Source organism: Cicer arietinum, chromosome 1 (genome assembly GCF_000331145.2).
Source record: "Cicer arietinum cultivar CDC Frontier isolate Library 1 chromosome 1, Cicar.CDCFrontier_v2.0, whole genome shotgun sequence".
Lineage (NCBI taxonomy): Eukaryota > Viridiplantae > Streptophyta > Magnoliopsida > Fabales > Fabaceae > Cicer > Cicer arietinum.
In genome coordinates this window covers 16,753,444-16,768,678 of record NC_021160.2, presented here as the reverse complement: position 1 = coordinate 16,768,678, position 15,235 = coordinate 16,753,444, and the positions used below count along the sequence as shown (strand labels likewise).

At 28.5% G+C, this 15,235-nt stretch overlaps 1 protein-coding gene and 1 non-coding gene across 2 annotated transcripts; both read left to right on the top strand.

Moving 5' to 3' along the window:
- Nucleotides 1-9,774: 9,774 nt before the first annotated feature.
- TRNAM-CAU (transfer RNA methionine (anticodon CAU)) lies at nucleotides 9,775-9,858 on the top strand. The gene is given in 2 exon segments: nucleotides 9,775-9,812; nucleotides 9,823-9,858. It is a non-coding gene; the product is annotated as a tRNA-Met (tRNA).
- A 220-nt stretch (nucleotides 9,859-10,078) lies between these two features.
- Nucleotides 10,079-15,234, top strand: LOC101502696 (protein LAZ1 homolog 2; the record flags this gene model as incomplete). Its single annotated transcript, XM_004488070.4, has 8 exons — nucleotides 10,079-11,260; nucleotides 11,697-11,753; nucleotides 12,633-12,741; nucleotides 13,058-13,242; nucleotides 13,314-13,402; nucleotides 14,000-14,249; nucleotides 14,713-14,949; nucleotides 15,064-15,234. Coding segments are annotated over exons 1-8 (1,248 nt in total), but the record flags the coding sequence as incomplete, so codon positions are not given.
- Between the last annotated feature and the right edge of the window lies 1 nt (nucleotide 15,235).

Genomic DNA, 15,235 nt, shown 5'->3' with positions numbered 1-15,235 from the left:
TATGAATATTAAAATTGATACCCAAAGAATACAAGCATAGATATGCATATTTTTTTAAATTATGGGTATGAGAGCAGATACTATAATATCCTACCTATTATGGTCCCTAGTTATGTACACTAGCCCAACCTACACCTACTATAAAGTGGCGCTAATGATACACAAATTATACACGTTATTTAGACTATAAAGTTTTAAATATCCATGAAAATTGTGGATATAAGGTTTTATATATAATTACAGAGGAAGAGAGTAGTTGGTAAGTTAGTGGTTCTAGTTCCAAAATAGCGACTTTACGAAGCCCTTTCTTTTCTCTATCTTGTCTTTTAATCATCCATTCTTCCCAACGTTAGTTTTATTTTTTCTTCTTTAATTTACTGTCACTCAGCCACCAGTTTTTTATTTTATTTTATTTTTTCTTTTTTCATTTACTTGTCACCTCAGCCACCAGTTTTTTATTTTATTTTATTTTTAATTTTTTATGGTATAATGGAAAGGTAAACAAATGTGGTTGTATACCCGTTGGTGAACAAGGCAATGTATCAAAGAAATGGACAGTTTCTTAGAAACTTCATTTCTAGTTTCATTCTATATGTTAATAGTGGCAAAAGAATGTATGCTGTTGAGAATTTAGATTATTGTTGGTAACAGTGTTCTAAGAGTACGGACACTCATTAAGAAATAAAAAAATATAGAAAATCTACATTGTAAAAAATAAAATTTAAATTTTAAAAAAATTAAATATTCAAATTCCAACGTACTTTTAATATTTTGTTTTTATATTTAGAACATTAACAAGTATCTCAAAGACATTATATGTTAATATTTTGTACACTTTTAAGATGTCAACAGGGAAGACTTTGGAGGATCATTTGAATTATTTCAACAAATTCATTATGAATTTTGAGAATATTGAAATCAAGATTGATGATGAAGATCAAACATTACTAGGATTGACTCCATACAACTTAAACTTGCAAATAAGGGAATAAAGATATTGTAAGGGATAAGATGATAAAGGTTATGTTAGAACCAAAGTGAATTGGAATCTAGCCCCAATATTTTTTAATGATAACCCACATATATATAAGTGAACACTTTATCATTTGTTAATTGATAGATTTACTTGAGTGTGTGCATGTTACAGGACCAAAGCTAGAAGCAATAGCATTGCATTTTCTATGCATTCATCTGGCGATCCAAGCTTCTCTATCAACAAATCCAAAGTTAGACATAAATGAAAATTCAAATTTGAAAGGACAATATCAAAAATCGTAGAACATCGCCTCATATATGTAGTAGCACTTGCTACCTTCCAATGTAACATGTCAAATGATCAAGAAAAAACAAGGACATTATGAGTAATGATTTTATGACATTAGATAGACGGTAAAAATCAAATGAAGATTTGAAGTTTCATCATCAACAACTACAAAGAAAACTTATGTTGTTGAATTTCATATATCCAAGAAGTTAATCGTAAAAATTGTGAAGAATTTAGATCAACTTTTCTGTTGTGAAAAATAATTCTGAACCAATTAGATGCAAAACATTTTCGCTTGAAATAGTTGTTTCTTGTCGATTGAAGGCAAGAGTTACTTCACAGGCACAAATGGTGTCATTATTAAGAAATTAGGAGTATAGATTGAGAGACAACTAAGAGATACTCTCAAGTGTATTGAATAGTGCAAAAATTCTTCTAAGGTTAGAAGGTACACGTCGTAGTTATTAGGTTGATAGTAAATTAAGATAAATCGTCATGTGCATCTTTCTCTGCCTATATCTCTTTATCAGTCTATTGTTGGATTTTTTTTTTCCAATATTCTCTTTTTCCAAAAAATTTACCAAAATAATCTCTTTTCAAAACTATAGATCAAAATACTTCATTCTTATACTCACTTACAAGTCGTCATTTGCAAATGACGACTTCTTTAAGGAAATCCAAGTTTGCAAAGACGATTTCCTTACGGAATTTTCCAAAAAAAAAAAGAAATTTTCAATTTTTTTTCTTCAAATTAACAAAAATATATATATATATATATAATTCATAAAAAGACACAAATACAAATTTTAAATTATATAGATTGACTAGAGTTCCATGTAACATTTAGACAATGTTTTTTGGTATCACCAGTTAACCGACAGGGTCGCCCATATAGTACTTGTATTAGAACTGAAATAGACGTTAAAGAAAAAGTGACAAGAAAATGCGGATTATGTCAGTTAACTGATCATACTCGAAAACATTGTTCAAATATTACAGGGAACTCTAATCGATCTATGTAATTTAAAATTTTTGTTTGTTTCCTTTTATGAAATATATTTTTTGTTGAAAAATTCTTCAAGGAAGTCGTCATTTACAAAGAGACTTATAAGTGAATATAAAAATAGAGTATTTTGATATATAGTTTTGAAAATGGAGTATTTTAATAATTTTTTTGCAAAAAGATGGTATTAAAAAAAACCTCTCTTATTTATTTAATCTAACATGTTCATGACGAGGATTAATCACTCAAACATTGTCGGTTGTTTTCTAAACAAATCTTTTAATTAATGTGTGTTAATCACATCATCATATAAAAGATCTTTAGAAACAATATTTATAAGAGAAATAGTTAAATTAAATTTTAACCCCATTGTGTTCATTTCTTTTACTTTTGATTGGTACTAGCTCTTAGTTTTACACCAGTTATAGGGAACTCCTGGCCAAGGTCTCATATTTAGTAGGAATTTTTCACTTGAATTACATGTTTTCAGTGAATCGGATTGGATTGGATGTCTAGATACTTGTCGTTCCATTAGTAGGTATTTCTTCTTCTCTATGTGAATTTTATTAGTTCATAAATCATATAAAATATGTTGCTTCAAATTAGAGCCACAAAATTATGTTGCTTTCACATCAATTTATTTACATACACTCTTAGACAATTTTTTAAGATAGATAACTGACATGTCACTACTGTTAGAAATCACATTAATTAAATTTTGATTAAACCTCTATATTAAAGATTAATTTAGATATTATATTTTCCAAAAATAAAAATGACTCATGTCTAAAATGTTAGGGACTAATTTGGATGTTGATTTATTTACTTGTATGAAATATTATGATCCCTCTCTTTCTACCAATCAAGTTTTGCGAGAAAATCATTACGATGCATTTGAGCCACAATCTATATATCTCGCGTGAGCTACGGGGCAATGTTGGTGGTACTCATTATCCATTTAAGTTTTAACCATCACAAAGATTGATAGGGAAAATATTGACCAAGAAAAAAGAAAGATTGATAGGGATACTTTTATTTGGTAAAAGACTGATAGGGATATTTAATTACTTATATAGCAAGATAGAAAAGGAAAAAATGAGTATGTATCTTTCAAGAAGATATGAACATTTTTTTAAGTTTAAAATTATTTTAAGTCATTTTATTATCTTATTTTATTTAAATAAATGATTTATATATAAATTTAGTTTTTGTTTTAATGTTTTTATTTAAATAACTTCGTTGTATAATGTTGTTTGTCGTCTTGAGACATTATTTCTACAACTAAATGTAGATGCATGCTACCATTATTAGCATCATCTTCACTCATTTTATTATAATTTTAGACACATTTGATACTACATATAATCGATTTGAATTTGAATTTGAAGTTGAGAAAATAGTTTGTATCAAGATATTTATAAAGACTCTAGAATCTCAATTTAAATATGTTAACTTGTTTATCTTTGACTATAAATAGAAAAAAAATTGTGGTTGAATTTTAAGATATAGATTTTGATTAAATTTAATTTCTTTGTTTTCTTATTTTTATAATGGTGTGTCTTATTTCTTATTGATGAAATTTTTCTATCAAAAAAGAGAAATTGAAAAATAAGTTCATAAAAAAATTCACTCATGAGAGACAAAATTAGTCGAGAGTTTTATAATTATATGGAGAGTACACTATAGTCTCCAGATAATGAATTATGTATAAAATATATCAAATGTTTTAAGCCAACACATTTGTATCCTTATAATTTTTAGAATATTATAAGCATCTCATTTAAAAAATATATATAATTTTTTAATCAAGTGTGATTTACATATCATTTTTAAAATTTTTGCGGTTTAAAAATTTATATTTAATTCATTTTATTTTAAATTATTTTAAATTTTGATATAATAGATTCTTATAATATTCTAAGTACATATGCAAATAAATTTAAAAATTTGAAATGTGTATATATGAATTACTTAAAATTGGGATAACAATAAAAAGTGAAATTTTCTGAAGTGTTCCTTTCAATTATATATTTGTCAAATAGTTCAACATTTATTTATCGTAAAAGTTGTATATTTAACTATAATATGTTCTTCATTTTATATAATTTATATTAGTTGAAAACATTATATTTTTTTTAAATTAATGTACTTTTTGACATTTTCGATTTTAAAAATTAATCCTGAAAATTATTTTTATGTAAAAAATTGGTTAACATCAAACTAATCAGGTGTATAGATAAATACGATAGTCCATTTAAATGAAAATCTGAATATATATTCATAAAGATTCACAAAGAGGTGTATAACCTTGATTAGTATTTGGAACTGATTGTACACCAAAGATTTCTTAAGATAAAGATTACGGTCCCTAAGTTTTAGTCAATCAATAGTTAATGAAGTCTTACTCAAAGTAATTGACAATACAATATAACTATGTATACATCAACCAAAAAGTGAATTGTTCAGCTTGACAATACAAAATGAACAACTTCACACGTCTCTCAAGATTTTCTTTATATACTCTAAGAGTTCATAATAACTAGAGAATAATTTTTGAATAAACACAAGAAATTTAGACACGCACATAAGAGAAAAATGTGGAAAAGTAATAATTAAATAATGTAGTTTTAAATTAATTAAAAGAAATATAATTTTTTGTGTGTGATCAAATAGTGTGCCCAAATTGTTGTGTAGAACAAGAGTTGCTTCTAATAGAATTCTCATCATGACTAAAAAAATTATTAAATATAAGTATGTAAAGATAGAGAAATTTTAGTAAATAAAAATTTGCCGATAAACTCTAAGTTGTAAAAATGAAATGAATTTTTGAATAACTCATATTGCATATAAGTGTATGTTTCAAATTGTGGCGACTTTGAAAAATTACCGTAATTTGCTTAACCTTTAAATAGTATCTTTTGTTAAAATCCATGTAGCTCCGTAATTTTGTCAATTTAAACATAGATTAAGTGATAATGTGTGTCATAATATGTATTGTACCATTCATTCATGAGTAGTGGTTGGTTAAAAATAATGTTTATAATAGTATTCAAAATATTGCAACAATTCTTAGTGTATACAAATATAGCTAATAGATATATGAGAAAAAAATACTATAAAGAAAAATACAAACTTCTTAAGGCTCAAAAGTCTTAAATAATAATAAAAATAATAATAATAATAATAATAATAATAATAATATAATATAATATAATATAATAATAATAATAATAATAATAATAATAATAATAATAATAATAATAATAATATTTAGATAAGAAAATTTTTATTTACACAAATCTCTCAAAGCAAACGAAAATTTGATACAAAACATTAGTTGGTGTAGAATTTGTATTTAAACTTTAAGTAAATTACTATCACTACAAACCAATTCTATATCTAGACTTTTGGACATGAATCAATTTCAATTACTTTAACTAATATTTCATCTAAATAATTAGAATATGAAATGAAATTTTCAAATAACTATTGCCATGGTCAAGAAATATCAAAGTTAGGTTACCAAAAATTATAGGCAAGAACAATTTATTGGTGTTTATGACATAGGAAATTTCGAATAGTGAAATGGTTAAAAGTTAGTGAAATTGTTAGAAGTCATTCATTTTCAAACAAATATATTTAGTATTTTTCATCTTTATTTTATTTTTATTATGATATTTTATTTTTTTAATTATAAAAAGCATAAAAATACTACGAAAGACGCATTCAATAGCTTAGAAAAAATATTAACCTTCTATATATGGTTTTCAATAACAATGACAACAGATGAACAACGTTATTAAAAGATTTGTGAACTAAAAATGTGCCACACGTTGAAATGGATATGACTTTATTGCATTTCATAATATCTTTATCCATTGATAAGTGACTTGAACTAAATGCAATTATGATGGTTGAAAATCAACAGATGGATCTTTAAGTGGGATAAACAATGCATTGAAGATAGTGAGTTGATTGTTCTTTTTTGTATGAGTTATTGAAATGAAAAGTTTGATAAGTGATTAGTCTTTTACATATGATTAGAGTTAAAGTTACTTGAATGTATGAAAAAATTGTATTTGAATGGACAAGTGAAAGGGTTTGCTTTACATTAGATATTAGTGAAACAAAATATAATAGAATTGCAAAACATCAAAGAAGTAGTGAGATTTAGAAGGCGCCACATAATTTTTGTGAGTTGGCAAATTTTAAAATAAGTAGCGTACATATAAATGAGTTGTCGTCGATAGAATTCATAACTCTGTTTTAATATATTATAGATAGATGACATTCTCATTTTCTTTCTCTATAAATGGTCTTTCTCTTTAAACTTAACTCAATTTTTTCTTTGTATAATAGCATTTATGTTCTCTAAGAGAATCGTTCATTTTCATTTTTTTACCTCTTTTTCCTCATTGTATTAACAACTTCTCATTTTTTCTCATTGTACTTACTTGGGATTGTTTAACATTAAATTGACAAAAGTCCCGAAGACCCCTTCTAATGAAATAATGTTTACCAAGAATGAAGATGCAAAAGGGAAAATTTTGGTCTTAAAGTAAGAAATATTATTAAAAATTTATCTACAAAAATTTAATTTTTAACATATATAAACTAAATATGAATCTTTTAAATGTCATATATTTAAAATAAAAGTTCTTATATAAAAAATTCATTTAAAAATATATGTTGATGTTCTTATAGCAACTAAAAAAACTTGCATAATAATTTTATTAGAGACTAAAAAATGCGATACTTTTTACAAAGACTAAAAACAAAAATTTAAAATTTTATAAATAAATAAAAACTTATTTTCATATAGAATGAGTGTTGACACTAACATCAATAATGGAAATATGTATCTCGTTGAGAGTGTAACTATTCAAAAATTACTCAAAGACAAAAAGAATTCTTTAAATAAAAATGAAGTGAGAACTGATGTTAGTACTATATCCAATACTATAAAGATAATTGAAAGCTCGGAGAACTAAAGATATGTGGTGAAACAAAGTTACATATTGAGAAAGCTTTATATTCCTCAAAGTCTTAGAAAATTTATTAAGTTTCAAGATTATTTGTTTAAATGAATGCCATATTGAATCATAAATGAATGAGACGTTGAATATATTTATCTATCTTTTCTTCTAATTTATACTACACTTATATTAGTGCAATTGAAGCACATGTTATTATACACCAGAAGTTTATAAATTATAATGAATTTGTAGCTGGTCAGACCGATTGGGTCATCTCGAATCTATTATGTTGCAAAAAAATAGTTAAAATGTTTATATGGATATGTATTGAAGAGCTATAAATTTCTTCAACCTAATAACTTTATGCATTACTAGTTCTCAAAGAAAATTGATGATTTGAGTAAACGAGTCTCTCACATTTTTAAAATGTACATAAGGTGATATTTGTGAACTAATACATCGATCATGATTATCTAAATCAATTAGATAATTTATTACTTTAATGGATGCATCAACTAAATGGTTATATGTATATCCATTGCCAACTCATAAACAAAGGTTTGTGAGATTGTCTTCTCAACTGATTTGCCTAAGAGCTTATTTTCTAAATTGTACAAAAAAAACATTTGATAAGTATCATATGTCAATTGACATGAATATTAAACATCTTTTAGAATATGTTCATACAAAAAAGATTGGAGTCAAAGATCTATTCTTGAGACGTTTAAAGTTAATTGTGTAACCGATACATATGAGATCATAACTTTTAAAATCTACTTTGAGAACATGCAACCATCTATGTTGAGATATTGATTCACATCAAGTCAAAAAATTATCATATATGTAAGTCTCCTTCTTAATTTACAATTATTTTTGGATGTATTGTATATATCCCAATTGCTACAATATAATGTAAGAAGATGGGTAAGTCTCTTTATGTACTTAAACAATATAGATGAATGTTGTGTAATAACATTCTTGGTGAATATTTTTAAACGAGGGATATGCAAATGACATTATATGTCTTTTTATGAAAAGAGTTGAAAATGAATTTATTAAAATTGATGGTTATGATGATATAAATATGATTAAATTTCTTGACGAGCTTATGAAATCTAATTGAATGAAGAAATAGTTTGCATATACATAGAAAAATAAAGATTTATTTGAGACTACAAATTGAGTATTTGAAGAATCAATATTTATTTTATGAATAGTAAAATAATATATATATATATATATATATCAAATGTTCTGAAATGCTTTTATTTAGACATATCACGTCAATTTTTCACTCTAATGGGTGTAACATCTACACTTGTTAACAAATATATATTAGAGCTCAAGAAAATGAATAATAATAATTAATTAGTCTTAAAATGTCATATATTAATGCAATCAAACATTGATGTTCCTTGATAGTTATACGTTGTGAAATATAATTTTTTGTTAATCTATTAGACAAATAGTTCTTTGCGTATACAAAGCCATTTGAACAAGGTCAAAATTATACATGATCCTCTAACAAAAGTAGAGTTTTAGAACTACATAAGACAAGTCGAAAATGTGTTTTGGTTGAGGCTTATGATTCAACACATGAAAGAGAATTATGGTTTGTATTCCATAAATATGATTACATTAGTTCTTTATAAAGATAATATTGTATCCACTCTTCAATTGAGACAATGACACATTAAAAAAGATACAACAAAAACAAATTCCAACAAAGTATGTATTCGTTTGTGATCTTCATCTAAGTGGTGTAACGAGCATCAACAAAGTTATTTATGTGATAATATCTGATATATTATTATAAAGCCACCACCAAGTAAAGTTTTTTAACAGCTACGACAAAAAAATGATCTTCATCATTTCAAATGATATTGTATGCATGACTCATGAGGGGAAGAAACAAAAATATTTTGCACTCTTTTTTCTTTCATTTCCATTCACTATGGTTTTTTCCAATTGGATTTTCCTAGTACTCTTTTTTTAACGAGGTACTCTTTTTTCTTCATCAATGTTCTACTCTTTCTTTTTCACTATGATTTTTCTATTGAGTTTTTCCTTAATGAGACATGCATAACCTCTTGCACATCCAAGAGGTTTATTATTATTTTAATTTCAATACAAATTTTTGTTTCTTTTTCGTTTTAAGTTTTCCAAAAAAAAAAAAAAATGTCCAAACCTCAAAATTGGCTTAACCGCAAAATTTGAGCGATTTTTCCATTTTTGTCATATTTTTCAATTTTTACATTAGATTATATGTAAAATAGTTTGTTGGGTTATTTAAATCGGTTCAATTAATTAAACCGACCACTTTACTTCGATTTTAATTACCTTAAATAAAATCCAAAACACTATCTAAACTTAAAATTCTCCCTTAAGTAGTTGGACAAATTCATGAAACACGAGAATAAACCATTAAACCATGTTGAATTGAGATAATATCTTCATAATTTTCTAGCCGATAAAGCAATATAAAACCGTAGCCAATGATCTAATCTTTATGTCCAGTAATAAAACAACACGGGGTGGTGGCGCAGTTGGCTAGCGCGTAGGTCTCATAGCTAAGAGTTATCCTGAGGTCGAGAGTTCGAGCCTCTCTCACCCCATTAACTTTTTATTTTAACGAGAATGTTACTTCACTCAATTTTATTGAGATATGCCCAAATAAAAAGCAGCGAAAATGTAACTAACTGAATTTAATTTTATGGTGTGTCCTATATGAATTTTCAAAAATGAAGCCAACGTGTCACGTTGTGGAATAACAAGCGAAACGTGTCAAGTCATTATAAAGAGATCCCTTTGTTATACATGGCATCATGATGCACATTTTGTTAGATTTCTATATCTTCCAACAAAATACAATACACATAAACTTTTTGTAATTCGTAACATTTGGTGCGGAGTGATTTCATACTCAAATAACATTTCTGTTTCTGAGTTTGGATTGTGGAAGATAAGGTTGTCTTGTTAAATATATGTCGGTTCTGTCTTTTCTTTGTTTGTGGATCTCCTTTTATATGTTTTAAGTGATTCTTTAATTGTGTTTTTTGTGATATATAGAACTAGTTAAAGTTCCATTTATTACATATAACATGCAAAATCGAAATTTGTTATTTTTTGTCATTAGAAGGTAAAATTTTCCTTTTTCTGAATCTTTATACAAGTAACAAAGAACATGCTAGAAAAATATAGACACATCTCACACATTTGAATCCTTAATATCATTGAAGTATTTGCAGAGATTGACGCACACAAGGTGTGTGTGTGTGTGTGTGATAAACAAGTGTTGATAAAAATGGCCAAGTTGATCAATTAAAGAGAATCCCATTTTGCATTTTCAAGAGATTGATTGATTCTAATATAGGGGGTTGAGTTTGACGGAAGAGGTTAATCTGAAACAATATGATAAACTAAAAATTGAAACTCCGGTGAAAGAGACATTTATGTTTAGTGTCCCACAATGTTGGACACTAGGAGTAGGATATTCTCTGGTAGGAAAACTTTTCTTACCAAAGAACAAAAATAACAAAAGAGAATTACTCCAATGCTTGTGTTAAGAGCTCCTTAACATGTTTGGAAATAGTTTGACTTGATTTTTATGAACATGAAGCTCTTGATGAATGAAAATTGCAGATAATTAGCATTTGAATGACTTTTAATGAAGACTTGAACTTATTTATCTATATATTATCTATTAAGGGAAAATAGAAATGCTCCTATAATTGTAGGATTGAGTGATTACATTTTGCTATGAATTCATGCTTCATTTATGGTTGCATCTTGCTTTAGGAAAAGCTGCAATAAATGTTATTTACCTGCCAAAATTCTGAAGTACTTGGAGATAAAGATGCTTGAGGAATGGCATCAAATCATTTCTTAAACTATGAAGGAATATATAACAATATTCACCAACCTGGTCTCATCATTGCGGGGTGTTCTGTGCTTGTAGCTCTAGTGCTCTCCCTTTTTCTCATTTTTCAACATCTTCGATCATATACCAATCCTTCGGTATATTGTTTTTCTTGTATCTATGTTGTTATTTTAATTATTGTTTTCTTTTTATATGCCATGGTAGCTTGGTCATTGAAATTGTATAAGTATAGAATGTAGTTAGTGTTTTACAAGCAATTTCAGGATATTGAAAACTATGAAGCACTAACACTTACTTCGGACACAACAATGATACATTGATATCAATAATAACTTAATATAATAAAACTGACCGAATATAACTACATGGGTCGGTGTCGGACATTGACACGTGTCGGACACCAGACAAGTCTTCAATCTGAGAAACTCTTGCATGTCTTAGAAATGAAAGCGAAAGTAACAACTTATGCATGCTTTCACATATTCTAGTTGCATCCTTTTACCTTGAAAACGAGATTTATAAATGAAAGAGATAGGAACAACTTTGGCTAACCCGAAATTGATTTGGGTTCAGGAACAAAAGTGGATTGTTGCAGTCATTTCTATGGTCCCGATCTATGCTACCGAGTCTGTAAGATTCTATTACTATGACTAACATATTTCTGATTTCATTTAGCATTACTATGTTAGTGATTAATACATGGAATGGATTGTATCTAGTCTTGAAGTGTTCTACTTCTAAACATTACATGAATTTCTTTTAAATTGGTGGATAGGTCTGTTAAATTTTTGGTTAAGCTTGCAGGTTGGTTAATGAGGTGTATGATGTTGTGAGATAAGAGAATTTGGTTGAAACCTAAGTTGTTCAGTTAAGGATTACGTCTTCTTAACCACCATTAGTAGTGTTTTAAATAGTAGTTGTGATCGCATCATGGTCCATGATATCATTCATGGTGAAATGTGGCCGATGCAGCTTCCACTGCAATCTCATTGCGGTGGCTGCAACATAAAAAACCGTTATCTTTCAGTCTAGATTGTGGTTGCAAACCTTTATTTAAAGCTCTAACCACTAGGCCAACCCTATTGGATTAAAGTCATGCATCAGTTGATCATGGACCAACCCATGCTTGTATTGGAAATTTTGGGAAGGATATAATCAAAATATCATCTGCTTAGCATTGAAAAAAGATTATTGGTTGATATCATATAGAAAGAACAAATGTCACATACAGATTCCTATTTTTTATGAACCAATCCAAAAAATAAAATATAAAGTTTGCTTATTCTTCTTGAAATATGAAAGTTCTTCACTCCAAAGAGGGATGGGATCATCCTAGATAACCATATCTGTTACATAATAAATCACACTGCTGCATCTTCCTTGTTAAACTTAGTGGAATGCAGGCTATTCATGCTGATGTCTTCAATTGAATTTCTACATTCTGATAAAGTATGGAGTAGTAATATCAATGATAACTCAGCTTTTGTTTATTGTTCTCTATCATTCCAGATTATTTCTTTGTGGAATCCAAGATTATCTCTTGCTTGTGACATTTTAAGAAACTACTATGAAGCCTTTGCTCTATATTCTTTTGGAAGATATCTGATAGCCTGTCTTGGTAAGTTTCATACCAAGACTTCGAAGCCTTTGCTCTATATTCGTTAATGATGTTTTGATATCTTGCATATGTAACTTTTATTTCGAAAGCCAGTTATGATGGTTTTCGAGACTTGCAATCTTGTGTTGAACCCCACAACCACATTCAATGATTTTTTTATAAGTAATAAAAACAGAATACAGTTTTTCAAACCAATTACATAGCATATTTTAGTTCTTTTTTTCTTCGTTTTAACGAAAAGTTGCATACTGTCATGCTAAATTCAGAACTTAGAAAGTATTTCACATAACTCTCTTCATTGTATGAAAACTGTTAGGTGGTGAAAGAAGGGTTGTAGAACTACTCGAAGATGAATCTGAAGAACACCTCAAAAAGCCCTTGTTGCATAGTTCAGACGAGAATAATGGCATGGAACATAGATCGTTTTGCAACTTCTTTTGGCATCCATGCAAGCTTGGAAAAGATCTTCTTTCTATTGAAAAATTCGGTCTTGTCCAATATGTAGGTGCTAACATTTTCCTTATGAAGCTTTAATGTGACTATAAGCCTAATGTCACTTAGATATAGTGCAGATGATCCTGAAGACTGTTTGTGCATTCTTAGCAATTATACTGGAACATTTTGGCGTTTATGGTGATGGTGAATTCAAATGGTACTACGGGTATGTTTCTGTAGAACTATTTGTTTTTAGTAAGTTGAATATTACAGCTGAGTAATACAGCTTAAATAGAGAAAACAGAGGGGACAGATTCCTGAATTAAAGGAGTTGTAAGAAATAAATAGTAAAGGGAAAGGAGGAAGGTAAATCCCTTGATTAAGGATTTGACACATCCTTTACATTAATGCTATCTACTTCCTAGTTTATTTAATCTCATAAATCATGACAGTCCTAATTTTTTTTTGGTCTTAATAACAGTCCTAATTTATCAACAGTTTCTTGTGCAAAACTATATTCCAAGACCTGGTTTATCATAGTCATGGTTCTAAATTGTGGTCTACAGTCACAACTACGGCTGCAATATAACAGCTTTAGAGGTCTATGCAACTCCATCTCACCACAATAGCGTCAAGATTTGTGGCGTAATCGCAACCACGACCGCACTCTTAAACCAGAATCATAGTGTCTCGCACGATTAGCTGATATATATCCCATATGTTTCAGCCATATATTTTCCATTCTGTTAATTTAACACATTAATAGTATTAACTATTAAGGCAAATACATTTTCAAATTTGTTAACTATAAATCATTTTGCAGGTATCCATATATAGCAGTAGTATTGAATTTCAGCCAAATGTGGGCACTTTACTGTCTTGTGCAGTTCTATAAGGTTACTCATGAGAGGCTTCAACCAATAAAGCCACTTGCAAAGTTCATCAGTTTTAAGGCTATAGTGTTTGCTACTTGGTGGCAAGGTGTAGGCATTGTGCTATTGTGTACATTTAGAGTGCTACCCAATGAAGGAAAATTGCAAACTGGCCTGCAGGATTTCTTAATCTGTATAGAGGTATTTCCTTTGTAACACCGATACTTCTGATAGAAGGCGTGTCCTAGTGTCCGACACCGACATAACACCAACACATTGATTACATTTAATTCATTAATTTTATCAAATTATTATCCATGTCGACGTGTCAGTATCGTGTTCGTGTCAGTATCCGTACTTCATAGGATATTTCTTTCTTTATGCTATAGTAAAATAATGTGGTCTTTTTCTCAACCACTTTTATACTCTATAGTATTTTACATTTTCAGAAGCTAGGTTTGATATATCATTTCTCATGCCTATCTGATAGAAGGAAAGTTGGTCCGTTTAATTTGCCTCTTTGAACTTTTCAAACTTTGTATCCATTTTCTACATGCAAGCCTGACAAATTGGAATTCGAGAATAAATCACCATGTGTGAGCATATAATATTTTCAGTTCCTTTTCGTCCGAGACTAATTATAACTCATTTTATTGTGATGCAGATGGCCATTGCAGCTGTTGCTCATGTATTTGTATTTTCTGCAAAACCATATCATTTTCTTCCAGCTTCTTATGCACATGGTAAAGTCACAAAGGAAACATTAGAAGCAAGGTTGGAGATAGATGAAGAGGGGGAGAAGAAACCAGCTGTGGTTAAAGAGACAACAACTCAAGTGGAGGCTCCAAGAACAAGTGTCACAGAGAGCGTCCAAGATATAGTTGTTGAAGGCGGTCAACGAGTAAGTTTGTTGCATAACCAATAACATAAGTTGTATTAATTGACACTTTTAACACTTAGGAGTGTTCAATTCATCATTGTAACATTTATTTTGTTTGTATATCAACAAAAACAGGTTGTCAAGGATGTTGTACTGACAATAAATCAAGCGATAGAGCCGGTGGAAAAGGGAGTGACTAAAATTCAGCAGACTTTCCATCACAAAACAGTAGTTTCATCAGATGACGAGGAAGAAGAAACAGATGTAGCAATTGAGACAAATGTCACAGAAAATCTCACAGGGAAAG